Source organism: Tigriopus californicus, chromosome 3 (genome assembly GCF_007210705.1).
Source record: "Tigriopus californicus strain San Diego chromosome 3, Tcal_SD_v2.1, whole genome shotgun sequence".
Classification (NCBI taxonomy): domain Eukaryota; kingdom Metazoa; phylum Arthropoda; class Copepoda; order Harpacticoida; family Harpacticidae; genus Tigriopus; species Tigriopus californicus.
In genome coordinates, this window is record NC_081442.1 from 13955857 (window position 1) to 13971101 (window position 15245).

Here is a 15245-nt window from a genome sequence, read left to right on the forward strand (position 1 = left end):
CTGCCCTCAAATATTCGTAGGGTTTATGTAGGGGTTGATCCAGTAGCCAGATTTAAGTCAGACTTGGACAAGTTTTTGACTAAAATTCCGGATCAACCTTATATTCAAGGATTAGCCAGATCAGCCAACTCCAATTCGTTGGTCGATCAAATAATATATATATAAATAAAAGTCAAGTAAAATAAATAATCTTCTCGTATTGAACTGCTGGGATTCCAATCCCGGTAGCGGTAAGGAAGTCCGCACAAAAAAAAAATCTATATTGGAACGTTTATATAGTACAGAAAAAGCTTAACTATGTACATGAAGCCAAAAAATGCTTCGCAAATTGACGGTTCGATTTTTCCCCGATAGCAGTATAAGAACTGACTGCCTTTGCGAGCGATATCGTGCTTCTGTTGGGTACATTAAACCACTCAGCTATAAGGGCCCTCATTTGCAACGTCACACGGCCCAAAGAAAATGGAAAGAGGTACGGTAGATTGCTAAATAAACTGCTCATGCCTTGCCTTGAACGCAATTTCTCTTCCGGACATTATGTGACCCGAGGCACTAATCATAAATAAGATTTTGATACAATGAGCCAAAAGCAACACAAATGCATTACAATTCAATAAAAAAAAGGAATTGCCCAATCGGCCCCTTGTATTTGGTAGAGGCTGAACGACAAAGCGCCCTCTGAAGTGCAGCACGTAAACTATATTTCGTGCAGCGTAAGAGGGCTATAGACCATTCCTACCAACTACCAATTTTGTGTCATCAGTGGGGACGGGCAAAATGTGCAAAGCAGCAAAGTCTTTTTGAGACAAAAAGGTTAAACAAATAAGCCTCAAAGTTGCAGAAACAGGTACAGAAAAGGCCAAAAAGTGTAACAAAAGGAGGAAATAAAATCGAAAAAGAAGAGAATCAAATTTATTTCAAAATAGAACGAATTTGAAAAGTGCCTTCTTGAACAACCGAATTTTGCCTCAATTTTCCACAAAATTGACATAACTTAATTTGATTAGGTCAAGAAATGCTTCCCCATGCTTGTTGTTTCTCTTTTCCCAGAATAGATGGATCTGCACCATTAATCTAGTTTCTACATTGATCTAAGAGAAGAAAAGTTGAGATTTTTCTTCTTCAAAAAGAGAAGGATAGTATGTCTGGAGGAGGTAAGGAAAGCAGCTATGTTGCGTTTTTCGGACTACTGAACTATCCTAGCGCCCTGCTTAGCTTGTCTGTATGGACTTGAAACTGGATTTTTCATATCTGTTTTCCTTTATTTCTCAACCAAAAGTTAAGCGCTTTTGGCCTTCACAAATTAAAAATGACGTCAATTGTTCAAATTCAGCTTTGCGTATTTTTATTTTGCGGCAGCCTTTGGTTTCAAACTTTGAAACCAACTGCAACGCCAAGAAAGTTCCGATTTCTACCAAAACAACAGTTTTAGTCCAAATATGCAAAATAAAGAACAAAGCAACAGTAAATGGTGGAAATAAAAGTGAAAAGTGCAAATGTGTAAAAAAGTGGTCTTTAGTGACGAAAATTCTTTTAACATAATTTGCCCCTTCCTAGTCATCAGCCTAGGGAGAGATACTGACCTTACTACTGGACCTGCGTTAGTTGTGGACTGTATGTTATAATTGATGTTGTTACATTAAACTCGTCTGAGCTCTTTCATTACAACAGGGACGACCTTACTTGATTCATTGTTCTTTATTTTCTTTTTCTTCCCGCTCGTTTTCGATCCCACATTTCTTAATACTAAAAACTCTTTTTAACTCTAGGACGGCCAATTCATAACTACCCATTCGTCAAACCAACTACTACCAAGCTTCTGAAGCGGAGTAATGAAGATGATGAAAAGGAGAGGACCCAAATGGAGCCCCGAGGAACACCTGACTGGACATGATGTATGTCACTAAGGGATCCCTCAACCTTAACTAATTGTTTCCTACCACAAATGAAACTTCTTAGCCAATTGAGAACCTTGCCTTGGATCCCAATCTCATGGAGCCTGTCAACAAAAGACCATGGTCTACCTTGTCAAAGGCCTTGGCAAAGTCGAGATAAACTACATTGACTGATTCATGGCTCTCCAGTCCCTCAATAACCTGCTCTATATGCTCAATCAGTTGGGTAACCGTGCTAAAATGTGCGAGATGTCACACCATCAGGGCCAGGAGAGCTAGAGGGTCTCAGATCCCTGATGGCCTCTAAAGCATCTTGATCTGTGACTGCAAGAGCATCTAAACGCTCAACGCTCATGCGGAAAAATGGGATTGTCAGGGCGTACTCTATCACATCGAACTGAATTGAAACCAACCATGGCCAGCTCTTCATCTAAGACCCCTGGTCGAAGCCAGGTTTCTGTCATGGAAATGAACGAGACCTGCCTATCTAAAGCTAGTTCCTCAAGAACCTTGATCTTTGTGCTGTCTTTTTTGGAAATAAGACAATGCACATTCAAATAAAGCCCTTTTATGGGCAGATAGCCCTTCGATGGACTAGTGCTATCAAATCTTTGACTAGGCCTTTTCACCTTAAAAAATCTGCTTTTAGACAAAACTTACCTTAGGCGAGGATGAAAAAAACCTTTGAGGAGAGGGTAAAAGAGGGGGAGAAGGAACTCTGGCCGCCACCTGAGCATACGATCTAAAAGGTGCGTGGGGCTCATGGCGACCAGAGGGGAGCTTAGGGCTACAATGTTTGGGCAGAAGAGAGGTTAGAGGAATTGAGGGTGAGGTTGTGGGAGAGGGAGGGGCACAAGGGGAGGGAAATAGGGAAGGAGAGAGGAAAGGGGTGGGGTAAGTCTGTTGAGAGACTTGACAATGAGGTTGAGACAACCATTGTCTCTTCCTCCTAGTGCCCCTGAGATGGGCCTTTGTGCATTTGAAATTGAGGCTTACCTTGTGCCTCAAAGATCTCATGCACATAAACGGGTGGAAAACACACAAAACATTGCTTCACTGAATCGCAAATTTGTTATTTGAAACTGAATTGAATTACCTAGAGTTGTGATCTCATTTTTACAAAATCAGTCCTCCACCTCTTCCTCCTCCCGTCAAAGGTTGACAATTGATTTTCTAATAACCCTGCAGACGATTTTATGCTTTTTTTGTTAGAGAACGTTTCTCCTAGTAGTAAACTCCATTTCATTCATTGGCCGTTTTTCCTTTGTCCCAACGATTATTTGTTCCTATTTTGCATTTCTATTTACTTTGCAAACATCTTGCCAAATAAATTCAGTGAAAAAGAATCAATGACGTGCCATGCCAATAAGCATACCTCACGGGTTAACTATTTCAAAATTGTGCAAGGAGTTTAGATCAGGATACAAAAACTGCAATGTTGCGGACAGGGCTGAAATTCCATCAATGTCAGGTGTGTCAGGAAGAGGAAGCCCCATCGTCCTCGAGAGACTAAAATCGAAGCCACACGGGCAGTCGAAATCGCCGGGTGAATCAAGAACGAGCAAGAAACGAGAAACGAGACAAGGGAACGTTCTCAAGTTCTATTGGAACGTGGAGAGTCGAGCCGGAGATTTCATGGGTTCAAATCTGTCTCGAAACTATCCAGAAGTAATAGAAAGAATAGATTGGAATACTTTGGAGTTTCAGTCAAAAGCGAAAGTCATGAACTGCAGTATATTCAGTAGGGGCAAGGTGTCTGCCAAAACATTTGCCACTTTGATTGCTGTTTTTGCCAATTCCGGGGCTTAGGGAGGGCTATTTCGTTAGCTAGAAATCTCCACCCTTCATCATGGTGATCGAATTATTTATGTCTAGTTATGTACTTTTTCCCTACACTCCCTGGTTGGACGAACACATTTCTTCCGGGTCCTAATATTTAGTATCAGCATGAACCAAAATTGACGACCAAATCAAAGGACAATTGAATTCTTAGATCCTTCATTGGTGATTTCGACTTGTATCACCTTCGGTTGAAATTAATTTGTTTGATTACATAATAAAATAGAAGATATATATCTCGAAAAAATAAAAGGCTCCTTTTCAAAAAGCAGACGAATCAAGTGTATTTCTCCACATGAAAACAGTCGAGCACTTTAGCCAGTCATTCGTGCAGCACATTCTCAATCACATATTCATCAAGTCAGTCATACAAAACTATGAATTTGTTTACTTTGTTGTTTTAAACTGAACACAGTCAATACAGGAGGTGTTTATCTTAATGTATTTTACATGATCCATCACACGTGTTCTTACACCAACTCGTTAAATCAATTGTGATCGGATCTAGTTTGAAAAGGACACAAAAAAGAAAATGGAACAATCCGTTTTCGTGTTTTTACGGAAGGGAGATGAACGAACGAAAGGACGACTTCAAAAGCACAGCTCACTTCGATAAATCTTACAATTGGGGCTAGGATACTGAGGAACTTCACAGGGCAAATAAATCCCCTCCAAGAAATTAACCTCAGATGTTGGTACGTTTGAAAAGAGATAAAAGTGTTACAACTGTATTGGATTCAGCCAAATGAATTGTTTTATCCAAGATGGAAGGGGATACAGCAGCATAGTTTTCAGTTCATGAACTGGATTGTTTGCAGAAGTTGTAGTAGTTGTTGTTCATGTATTTGGGGACCCAGATTTTGACCGAACTGGCTTATGTTGTAATGTTTGAATGAACAATCTAGGCAAATGGGTCTTGTTATTATTCATTGTCATCATCGTCTTCCTCCTCAGACTCGGCTTCCTCAAGCCAAGTCAGCCATTGATTGACCTAAAACGAGAAGAAAAAAAAACTTTGAGGCCTGCGTTCATGAAATGACGAGGTATTACAATCTAGTTGAATTACAAACCTGAAACAAGGCCTCGCCTTTGCCAGGGAAAGCTTCATTCACATCCTCCTTCCATTGAAGGAACGCGTGCTCGTCCATGATGTCCAACTCGTAAAAGTTGATAAAGAATCGCAAAAGCATGCCCTTGGGAAAGCTCTTCTGATGGCAGAACAGGTGGAGGGCGTAGACCGCATGGAGTTGAAGATGGGGTCGATCTTGGACAAAGGGTTGCAAGACTAAACGGAATTGGGAGAGGTGTTCTTTCTCTTGTTCCATGGTCGCTTTGTCGGGTAGCACTGTTGGGTCCGTTTCGGGCGACAGGGTCGTGACTCGAACAATATGCGTCACGACAACTTGGAACAGGGCTCGAATGAAACCCGGCTGTTCTTGGGTCTCTTTGTCCACGTTACTCTGGATCCACTTGAACAAGGTGTTGGGATCATTATCCATCTGAAGTTGTTTCGACAGATCCTGTTGAATGATAAGCAACGGGACCAAGAAAGATAGTTGGAACTCCTCCAAGACTTGGACCAACTTCTCATCGGATTGCTGATCGGCTGGCACATGTTGGACCAATAGGAGGGGAGGGGAGACTTTGTCCACCATGGCTTTGACTTGCTCTTGGCCAACGGACTTCAAAAGTCGTTGAAGGGTCAGAAGTAGGATCGGATAGAGTCCACCGGATCGGTCCTCCAGCATATCTGCCAACTCTTTGAGGCTCACCAGCTTCTCCTTCACCAACCATTGGGCCACATCGGCCAGATGATTCTTGACCGCGGGTTGGCTCTTCTCCATCTCAGAGACTTGGGACATCAGCTTACTAATGCCCTCAAAGCAATGAGTGGCATTGATGGTGCCATCCCTGACCAATTGGTGCATGAGATTGCATGCCAGTTCTCGTTGAGGCTCGTCTTTGTCAAGTGTTAGCTTGAGGAAATGCGTCACGGCCGTCTGGTTCATCTTGGTTGGAAGCCAGTTGTTCTCCTTCCAACTCTCGGCCGCTTCATTGGTGCTTTGGTGTTCTAGCAGATTGGCCAGGATAGTCTCCATTTTGGCGAACACTTCATCTCGAGTTGGCCCCTTGTTACCTGCCCGATTCTTTTCCTTTCGGCCTCCTTTCTCCAGTGACGCCTGTTTGATGATAAGCGGCTCGTTGGTGGTCATCATAATCTTGGATTGATGAGAGAGGGCAGCCGGACCCAAGAGCGAGTTCTCTCCTAAAGGAGAGCCATCGCTGTGCCCACGCTGAGCGGACTTGGGTAGCATGCTTGGCGTTTTGGGCTTGAATAGCATGTTGTTGGCTACCTGAGGTCGTAGAGATATCTCCAAGTCTTTCCCACCAAGACCCCCTTGGTTGAGAACCATTTTCTTGAGCCGAGGGGGAAGCAATCCGGGTCCAGAGTTCGACATGGCGCTGCCCGCAGGTGGGAAGTCCTCGTTGAATTGATTGTGATTTCGAGCCCCGGGAGGCGGGAACTCGTTCCGTTCGAAGCGATCCCGTCTGAAACCTCCTCCTCCTCCACCTTGAGGCCGGTCTCGGTTGTCACGGTTCTCCCGGAAATGGGATCTATTGTTGTCTCCGAAGCGGCGGTTGTCCTGTTGGTTGAGACGGTTATTCCAACGGTTGTTGTCGTAGGCGTCTTGTTGACTGTTAAAAGACGGACGATGTTCGTCCCGATCGTAGCTCCCACCACGTGGATTGTCACGAGGATGATGGCCGTCGCCGGATCTAGATGAAGAATCACCGCCATGGTCGCGAGCTCCTTGGTTGTCGAAATTTTTCCGTTCGAAGCGATCCCGTCTGAAACCTCCTCCTCCTCCACCTTGAGGCCGGTCTCGGTTGTCACGGTTTTCCCGGAAATGGGATCTATTGTTGTCTCCGAAGCGGCGGTTGTCCTGTTGGTTGAGACGGTTATTCCAACGGTTGTTGTCGTAGGCGTCTTGACTGTTAAAAGACGGACGATGTTCGTCCCGATCGTAGCTCCCACCACGTGGATTGTCACGAGGATGATGGCCGTCGCCGGATCTATTGTTGAAGAAAGATGAAGAATCACCGCCATGGTCGCGAGCTCCGTGGTTGTCGAAATTTTCCCGATCATAGTGACCACCATTGCGGTTCTGGGTTTCTCTTTCACGTCTCTGTCTGTCCTTGGTTCGGTTGGCGGAGTATCGATCCCCAAAATCGAGGTGCTTGTCTCCGCGAGAGTTGTTGAAGCGGTCGTTCTGATGTTGCTGCTGATGCTGCTGCTGCTGTGGTCGGTTGTTTCCATTGTCTCCACCCCCTATTCCCGCTCCTCCTTTCCTGAAGTTGCTAAAATCAGCATTACTGCTGTGCACGCTACTCGAATTGTCTCCAGACGAGGATCCACTGTTCTGTCGCAAGTGCTTGGGGTTGTTGTTGTTGCTGTTGTTGTTGTTGTGTGGGTTATTGGGCGTGAACGCTCGGGTCTCAGATGGGCCACGATTCCCAAGATCCTTGTCCATGCCTCCAAACCCGTTTGAGGGCCTGGTTGGAGGCGTGGGCGACAATTCAATGGGGGGTTCATCATATCCGTCGGCGTGAATTGTGCCAGGCCCGGTTCCAAGGAATCCGGAGCTGGTTGGGATGAAGCCAATGATGTTGCTGGAGACCTTGCCAAAGAGATCGCCTCCCTTGGGCTTGGTATCGAAGAAGCTCCCTTCTAGTGGGTTCATGAAGACACCCATTCCACCCCCCAAAGGATGATTGGTGGGCTTGGTGGGCGGACTGTTGGCCTGCGGCATGTAGATGCATCCATCCCTGTAGGCGTCCTCCCGCACCTGCTGTATGGTGCGAGGTCCCTCCGGTGTCTTTCCCACCCGTCGAGTCATCCACTTGTTCATGCGGATCTCGAGGAGGTCCCTCACGAGGAACCTGATGCGAGTGGGCATCTGCTCGTTGTCGGTGACCTGCTGGAGTCTCTCAAAATACTGATCCATACGGACCTTGGCTTTGGGAGTGTCCAGGAGTTTGCCACAGGTCTTCATGAGGTGACACAGACACTCCAAATCCTCCACCTGGTCGGAAAGAGGTTGTTTTCTCCGGCCGACCAGGAGCTGCTCGCAGCATTTGTGCAGCACTGACTCCTGAACGATCTGAAGCTTGCCCAGCTCGCCAATGAACTTGATGTTGCCGAGCATTTTCCGCTTGGCCATGTACTTGGCCTCCTCGATGTCGGGAGGGGCGATATTGGAGTTGACATTGGGTCCATTGGCGGCGACGACGGCGGCACTTTCGAATCGACGTTCGTTCTCGTGAGCAATTTGGGCTCGGTTTTCGAATTCATCCTTGCACTTGGTGAGCAGTAGTCGCTTGAACGTACAGAGCTTTCCGGGAGCATCAAAATTGGGGGCTTTTTCTGCTAACCGTTTGCACAGCTGTGCGTACATAGACGAATACTTGGGTTCATCAAGAGCTTTTTCAAAGATCTGTTAAAAGAAGCGAACAAAACACAACGACATTAATACACCAAAGTGGACATTATCTTTTTTTGAATTTTTTTAGTTACTCACCAGAAGAATAACACCTTTCAAAATGACCGTGGATTCCAGGCCCACATTGAGGATATCTACTGTGAGCTTCTCAAATTTTTCGGGTGTGAGTTTGTTGAGAATTCCTCGAACCTGAAAGAAACCAGCCGTCTCATCAAACATATTCGTGGGCGATTCCTACATCAAACGCGGTACGAAGGTGTTTTTCACCGAACTGACCTTCCTGAAAACTGCGTTTTCATCTTGAGTGGCGATCGGAGGGGTCTGATGGCGCTGAGGGGATGATCCAGTTCCAAATGGTGAAGAAGACGAAGCTCGACTACTTGGACCATTCGAGTTGTGGACGATACCGCTACTGCTACTGTTGCCGTTGTTGTTGTTGTTGTTGGTCAATCCCGCTCCAGAGCCCGTGGGAGCCACCACCACAGCTGCCCGCGGAGGCAGAGAGTGGTGTTGTTGCTGCCCAGGCAAGTGCTGAGCGTAGTGTTGTTGGGGTACGACGGGAGGAGGCTGCTGCTGTTGTTGTGGTTGATGGTGGTGATACTGTGGTTTGGGGTTGAAAGGGGCGTGTTCATCTCGGTCGGAGCGTCGGTAGGGTTGGGCTGGCGGAGCCACCGGGAGGGGTACTGCTTGTTGCGGCGGCGACTGATGCGCCTGCGGGATGGAAGTCCCCCATTCTAGTGAACCCGGTTGACCTTGATAATGCTCCAAATGTGGCGGTTGAGGCGGATAGTGAAATCCTTGATGATGTTGCTGCTGCTGCTGTTGTTGTTGTTGAAGATGGTGATGGTGTTGCTGCTGTGGCGGTTGGTAGTGGTTGTTGCGTGCCGATGGAGGGGGATGGGAATGATGGTCGGCTGCTACACTTCCAGGATATCTATTGGTAAATGAGGCATGATGGGGTTGTTGTTGCTGCTGCGGGTGGACATAGCCACTAGCATGGTTGCTGGGTCGGTGATGAGTCGACACATGATCACGATGGGAAGAGTGGTTGTAAGGACCACTAGGCGTTCCAACGTGGGTGGATGCAACGGAAGGCTGCAGAGAATTGGTTGCGGGACGTGTAGGATAAGCACCGCCCGCGTTAATTAATCCAGCCGTCGTGGTGAAGCTTTAATCGGACAACCAGGAAAAAACAAGTGCGCTTGTTGTTGGGGAGGGGGGGAGCGGAGGGGACGTATAAAGGCCAACTACCTTTATACACCACTAGAATCGACTGGAGAGTCACTGGGTCACACTGGATCACCGCGATGAGTGCCAATGAGGGTTGTGTGCGTGTTTGAGAAAAGAAACGGGGGTTTCAAGTGTCACTCGGAAGTGTCTTAAACAGCAATCACTGGTGAGATTGTATTTTGTAAGAGTCTCTGCTCAAATTGAGGAATTGATTCCTTGAGTGAGGAAGGCGAGTCACTGAACAGCCTGGAAATAAAGACAGAAATGTTTATAGTACAAGACAAGTGCTCCGGTTTGAGGGCAATTATGACTCAACCGCTTCAAACGAAGCGAGAATGACAACTCGAGTTCTTCTGGCAATTTATTGACAAAGGAAACTCGTTTTTGTCCCCCCCCTCCTCCCTTTCCTCTTGGTATCTGGGGCTCGATTCGACTTCTGGCCTTGGCACAAATCCTATCCCCATTTCTTGTCCATCTAACCTTGAATAGGGGGCAAAAACATCCCTGGACTACTTCCTCTGCCTCTTGCCCTCCTTTCCCCCCCCTCATGTTGCCTGAAGAGCGAAGTATTTCCAAAGAAGACCTCCTGGTCCTAGGATCTGGCTCTGTGGCTTTCCACTCAGTGGAATGGCAAGCTCTCCCTTTCTCCCTTCCTGCTTTTGTCGCTTTCATTCGTGGAACAGAGCGAAGCGAGGCCAAAAAGGGCTCCTCAATTGAGGCCAGAGCGACAGGGAAGGAAGGAGGTGCATCGATTTTTCAGCGAAAGTCGTCAACCAACCATCGATGCACACAGATAGGGGAAGGAAGATGGCTCCATTTGGCGTGATTTCTATCTTTCGCCCTATCATTTCTTCCTATCGTCCTCCTTGACATGGACAGTGTCGCTGCTAACCTTTAAGCTCAGCCAGAGCCCGGGTCGATCTGGTTTAGCGTGTCAATCTACTCAATGTATGTTTAAGCGCTCCAAAAGAGACTAGGAGAAAGGAGATGGGGGTCCCATTTCAGCTTCCACATCCAGAGATGTCTGTACACCCCAGCCAGTCCCATAGCACACCATTGCGAGAGCTCAGTAGCGGGGATCCCTCACTGCAAAAGTAGGTCAACGGGAGTGAGAGGAAAGAGAAAGAGAGAGGGGGGGGGTTAAGTTGACGACCAGGGTTTCTTTTTGGCTACCGACAAAACCATGATCTTGAGACCTCAAAGGGGTTCACTGACTGACGGAGGGGCCACCGAATCTGGCGAGATAATGGCGATTGGGCACGAACACTATTGGAGCTGAATGAAAGTGATGGCCTAAGGCACTAATATCCAAATTATTCCGAATGCGGGCGGATCCTGTCGTTTTCTTAGACACGATCCTCGATCTCAGCTGGCATGAGAAAGCCCTCACTCAGATCCTGGCTGCCCCAATGGATCCATCGCGCGTCTCAGCCTCTAACTGAACCCTCGGACGCCAACAAAAGCCAACCCGAGCCCAAATCTAGCACACGCCAAACTGAGAGGCGTCCAGCCTCCAACCCATCAACCCCTCCCCACTAACCAAGCACTAACTAATCAGCGGCGCGAATAGTGAGAGTGAGAGCCCTTTTTCCCCCATGGAAGATGTTGGTGGTGGCTCGAGCTGCCAGCCAGATTACGTCATCATCATGATCAGCGTCCATCCGTTTGTCCAGTCTGTCAGAGAGGCAGTAAGTCAGTCCATTGGGCCCATGGACCCAGTCGCTAGCCAGTCGCGACAAGTCACCTGAGTTTTCGTTGGCCATCCCAACGAAGATGCATAACTGTTTCCGACGGGGAACAAACCTATTTCCCCCTAGCTTCCTTCATAGGCCAATTAAGGTCGACTCAGCTCACGAACGATAACCGACCGGAAACAACTAGCCATAACAGCGAGGCCAGAAATAGGGCCTCATGACGCCTCAACTCGCCATTGATTGGTCCCATCCGAGTGAAAATGCCAGCCTTCTTTCGATCGCCTTTGTTCCAAAACATCCCACAAAAAAACCAGCAGGCTAAGCCAGCTCACTCGGAGCTTCAAATACTTGGTAGACCTCTCATGGCCCTGACCTGCTGTACGCAGGCTAAGCCAGCTCACTCGGAGCTTCAAATACTTGGTAGACCTCTCATGGCCCTGACCAATGATGTCCCTCGAAATGCTTCTCGCTCGGTCATCCATGATCGATCGGATGACCGAGCCAGGAGCCTTCTCAGACCTATCCAAAAATGGGCGTTGACTGGGTCGCCACTCTTCCTACCCCATTCAGACTGGATTCAGCTAGGCCCATCCTCCCATCCTCAGCCATCCTTCCCCCACCCACGTGATCGGAATCGACCGCGGTCCCACCCCCATCCACCCCCAGCTCCCCTACAAGGTAGACCGACCACGTCAGAGTCCAGGGTCAAAGCCAAACGTTGACCCCCGGGTTCAGTTGGCCTCCGGGCGGACGGGGCTCCTGAGAGGTATCCCGTATAGAGTATTGAACTCAACCCGCCTCTAGCTACGCCCCCTGGGGCGGGGGGTCCGCCATGCGGGAATTACGAAATATTGAGCGTTCCTCTTACCCTTCACGGTCTGAATGGCTTCACTGGCGCTGACTCACTGAACTCAACGGCAGGAAACCAGCGACAGCCCTTGCCCCTCCAGCGCCGGCTGGCTGGGCTGGAGCATCACGCTTGGCCTGGCTTGTAGAGGCTATGTTACCAGATAAGCTACACACCAACATACGATGGGCCGATGAAGAATGGAGTGAACCCGGGCGGAGTATAGCTGGCTGAAGACTTGGATGCCTATAAGGACTAGGAATGGAGCGGCGGTAGTTTAGTTTAAGTGATTCCCTGGGACAAGGTTAGTTGACGGATGTCTAAAAGTAGACATTGAGCAAAGAGAGAGAAACCGCCGAAAATGCAGGGTTGCGGTCAGGGTCAAGATTTTCCAGCCAATTCCAGACGTTCCTTGAACATCATGGCTACAGCCTAGATAAGTGTGGCAGCAGCCCTGGTTTGTAAGGTACTAAGAATTGGGGGCCTTAGCAGGTGCCGGCTGGACAGGCAGATAATTTCCGGAGAAAAACTGTAAACTCTCAGCCTCCCCAGCCTGTCTAGCCGAAGTTAGGGCAGCCTGTTGGACAAGCCAGATTAGCCCAGTTATGGCATCGGAACTGAACTCTAGCTAGGGATCGGAGCTTGGGGGGCATCACAGTTCTAGCCCTGGACGGCCAAGAATCTCTTTTTTTTTCACTTTCCTCACTCGATGCGCTCGATGCTCTTCTTCTTGGCTAGTGCCTCCATATGTAGCCCTTTGGCTTGAATTGTGCGCTGCTTGCCGGAACTTTGCCCAGAAAATGACCACGGAGACTTGACGCTCCTCCATGAAAACCCTTACACTGGCACTCCCGCTGATATGCCAATCATTGTATTAAACCGGTCTGAAACCGGTAGTTCTAATTATTGTACCAAACACATGAAATATGAAGTGTAGGAGCATTTTAGTGATTGACGAGGAAGAAGATTGAAGGACCGGTTAATATGGGTTGGTATGTGACGAATAAATGTCAAATCAAGACCAGACTCAACCACCATGCAGAGTAAGGCTTCCTGTTTAAACTTGTTGCGCTTATTTCTTCCCATAATGTGGCAACACTTTTCTTCCCTCTCTCGAACTTCTTGGTCTGCTTGCTCCTCTTGAGGGGCATTGATTCATAGTAGAGGCTAGTCACTAGATATATAGACAAGCCCTCTAGTTCATAGGCATGGATGGCAATGATGACGACATCAACCCATGGAATTTCCAGAGAGAAATGCCTCCAAGTGCGGGGCATGATGATGCCATTCAAGGGAAAATTGTGTTAAAATCTGGGCCAGCCAGAATTTCAAATCGTCATTCAACAAGTCATATGGAACGAAATGGACCATTCAATGGTACAAGGCGCAGAAAATTAGGCGTTTGTATTTCAAAGACGACTGAATTGCCGAGAATGGATGGATAGCTATTCAAGGCCGAACTGACTTTCGTTTTCTAGGGAGAAGGTCACAGCCTTGAAAATGATTTTTTCGGCGAAGAAGCGGCGTACTTGTGCAGCAATTACAGGACTACGCCGTTGAGGGTGATAAATATAAGCGGCAATAAGCTAGGATTAGGATGGCAACGAAGTAATCATATTGGACGTCTTCGCGAATTGCTGAATTGAAGGCTTGAAAACATTGGACGTGGTTTTTATTCGTGAGGCAATTGGTGATCAACAAGAATGCCTCTATTAGCCAAAATTTTTGGTTTCAATTCAACCATTCAATTTACCTTCATGGTTGCACATTTCTTCACACAATCAAAACGTAACCTCAAGACCCACGCCGGCTGCATAACACGAGCCAAGGACAAAAGATATTCCGGAAAAAAACCTAACTGTTTCACATTTCAAATCAAAAGAGAATCTATGACTTGAGACCGGAGTACTATTTCATTTTGATCCAATCATCAAATGAAATGACCAATAGTAATAGTAATACGGTCAATTCTTGATCGAACCACTGAGTTTGCTGGAAGAATAATTGCTGGCTTTCAAGGCATTCGTCAAAACAGTGGTGTAAATGGTTTCAAAGCACCGCTTGGTACACTGTAACTATCTGGTGGATGTATTCTTGTTGTGTCGTTGTTTTAGTTTTTAGTGACCCGGGTCAAGGACACTAAAGAAACGCCACTTTTTTGTGATCACCAAACCTTTACGCCAAGTAAGGCCTAAACTTCTGCTGCTGAAATTTTTAAATGTCAATATTGGCATAAATATTGCACAAAGAATGTGACTAATATCGTTTTCGTAACCATTGATGTGATGTGCTTGAAACCAGGCATATAAATATACTTAAAATGACTTTAAACATGTCTTAAAGTGCAATAACTGAAAAGTGCTTTTTAGATTTCTTGATAAGCAAGAATTTGCTCTAAACACAAGCAGTCAATACTCTTTTGGTAATAATATTATTTGTAGAAAATTGTTTCAGAAACATATTAACCAAATTTCAAGTAATTTGTTGCGTTTTTTATGAAACTATGGCTCTCACTCTAGGAATGGCCCTCAAACCAAAAGTAGACATACTGTAACTGTTGTTCTTTAAACTCATATGGATGCTTCACAATCATGAAATAATGATTTTAAGAGATTGGCATCTGTTTTATGGACTAATTTGGTATTTTGGGTGCTTTTGCAAGAAAAACAATTTACTGGAGTCCCAAGTACTTTGGTATTACTCTGTGCCCCTTAAATAATGCTTGCCTTTTATTCAAACTTCCTAATAAGTAGAAATTTAAACTCTGCAAAGATAATTCATTCATTTTTCACCAATGCTTGATGTTGTTTTTAAAATGTGTGTATTACGAAAATTATTAATTGTCCATCCCGGTATTCTAATATGTTAACATTTATTTACATGCACTTTTATTTTTATTCCTATCATTTACTTTTATGTCAGTGTAAGTTAGACATCAATTAATAACGTGATTCTTGTTGATTTTCTATCTATGCGTGTTTTTGAGCCAATTTGACGCAATATTTCACTGATTAGAAAGACAATTTGATTATTTTTGATTAATTTGATGTTTATGAGTATTTCATTTATTCTTCTGACTTTCAAAATTAATTCAGAAATATTTAGTTTATGGACGGAGTTGTATATCAAGGAGATCATGATTTAATTAAAAACACTTAAACGTACTATGTAGTAAGGATAATCTTTTTTTATTGAGACTAGAGTTACTGTCTTGATTCAACGCAAGGGCCTAACTTGG

At 46.1% G+C, this 15245-nt stretch overlaps 2 protein-coding genes across 3 annotated transcripts; both read right to left on the reverse strand.

Moving 5' to 3' along the window:
• Nucleotides 1-3992: 3992 nt before the first annotated feature.
• On the reverse strand, nt 3993-9405 carry LOC131878553 (eukaryotic translation initiation factor 4 gamma 2-like). Of its 2 annotated transcripts, none has more exons than XM_059224558.1 (5): nt 8513-9405; nt 8315-8425; nt 6592-8230; nt 4805-6294; nt 3993-4725 (listed from the first exon to the last, which is right to left on the reverse strand). In XM_059224558.1, exons 3-5 carry the CDS (start codon nt 8189-8191, stop codon nt 4657-4659), a joined length of 3159 nt encoding a protein of 1052 aa, XP_059080541.1. In that variant the 5' UTR covers nt 8192-8230; nt 8315-8425; nt 8513-9405; the 3' UTR covers nt 3993-4656. The 2 variants fall into 2 exon arrangements, with proteins under 2 accessions (XP_059080541.1, XP_059080540.1); XM_059224557.1 differs by having other exon boundaries at nt 4805-6300.
• LOC131878184 (sex-determining region Y protein-like) lies at nt 8303-13766 on the reverse strand. The gene is made up of 3 exons (XM_059224098.1): nt 13761-13766; nt 8513-9331; nt 8303-8425 (listed from the first exon to the last, which is right to left on the reverse strand). The coding sequence occupies exons 1-3, from the start codon at nt 13764-13766 to the stop codon at nt 8303-8305; spliced, it is 948 nt and encodes a 315-aa protein (XP_059080081.1).
• Nucleotides 13767-15245: the final 1479 nt, after the last annotated feature.

Coding starts and splice junctions, on each gene's coding strand:
- LOC131878553 (XM_059224557.1), bottom strand. CDS start 8,191: ATGTACGCACAGCTGTGCAAACGGTTAGCAGAAAAAGCCCCCAATTTT. Junction 6,301..6,591: donor TCAAGGTGGAGGAGGAGGAG/GTTTCAGACGGG, acceptor CTCAAGGTGGAG/GAGGAGGAGGTTTCAGACGG. Junction 4,726..4,804: donor AAGGCGAGGCCTTGTTTCAG/GTTTGTAATTCA, acceptor TTCTCGTTTTAG/GTCAATCAATGGCTGACTTG.
- LOC131878184 (XM_059224098.1), bottom strand. Junction 8,426..8,512: donor AAAACGCAGTTTTCAGGAAG/GTCAGTTCGGTG, acceptor GGTTTCTTTCAG/GTTCGAGGAATTCTCAACAA.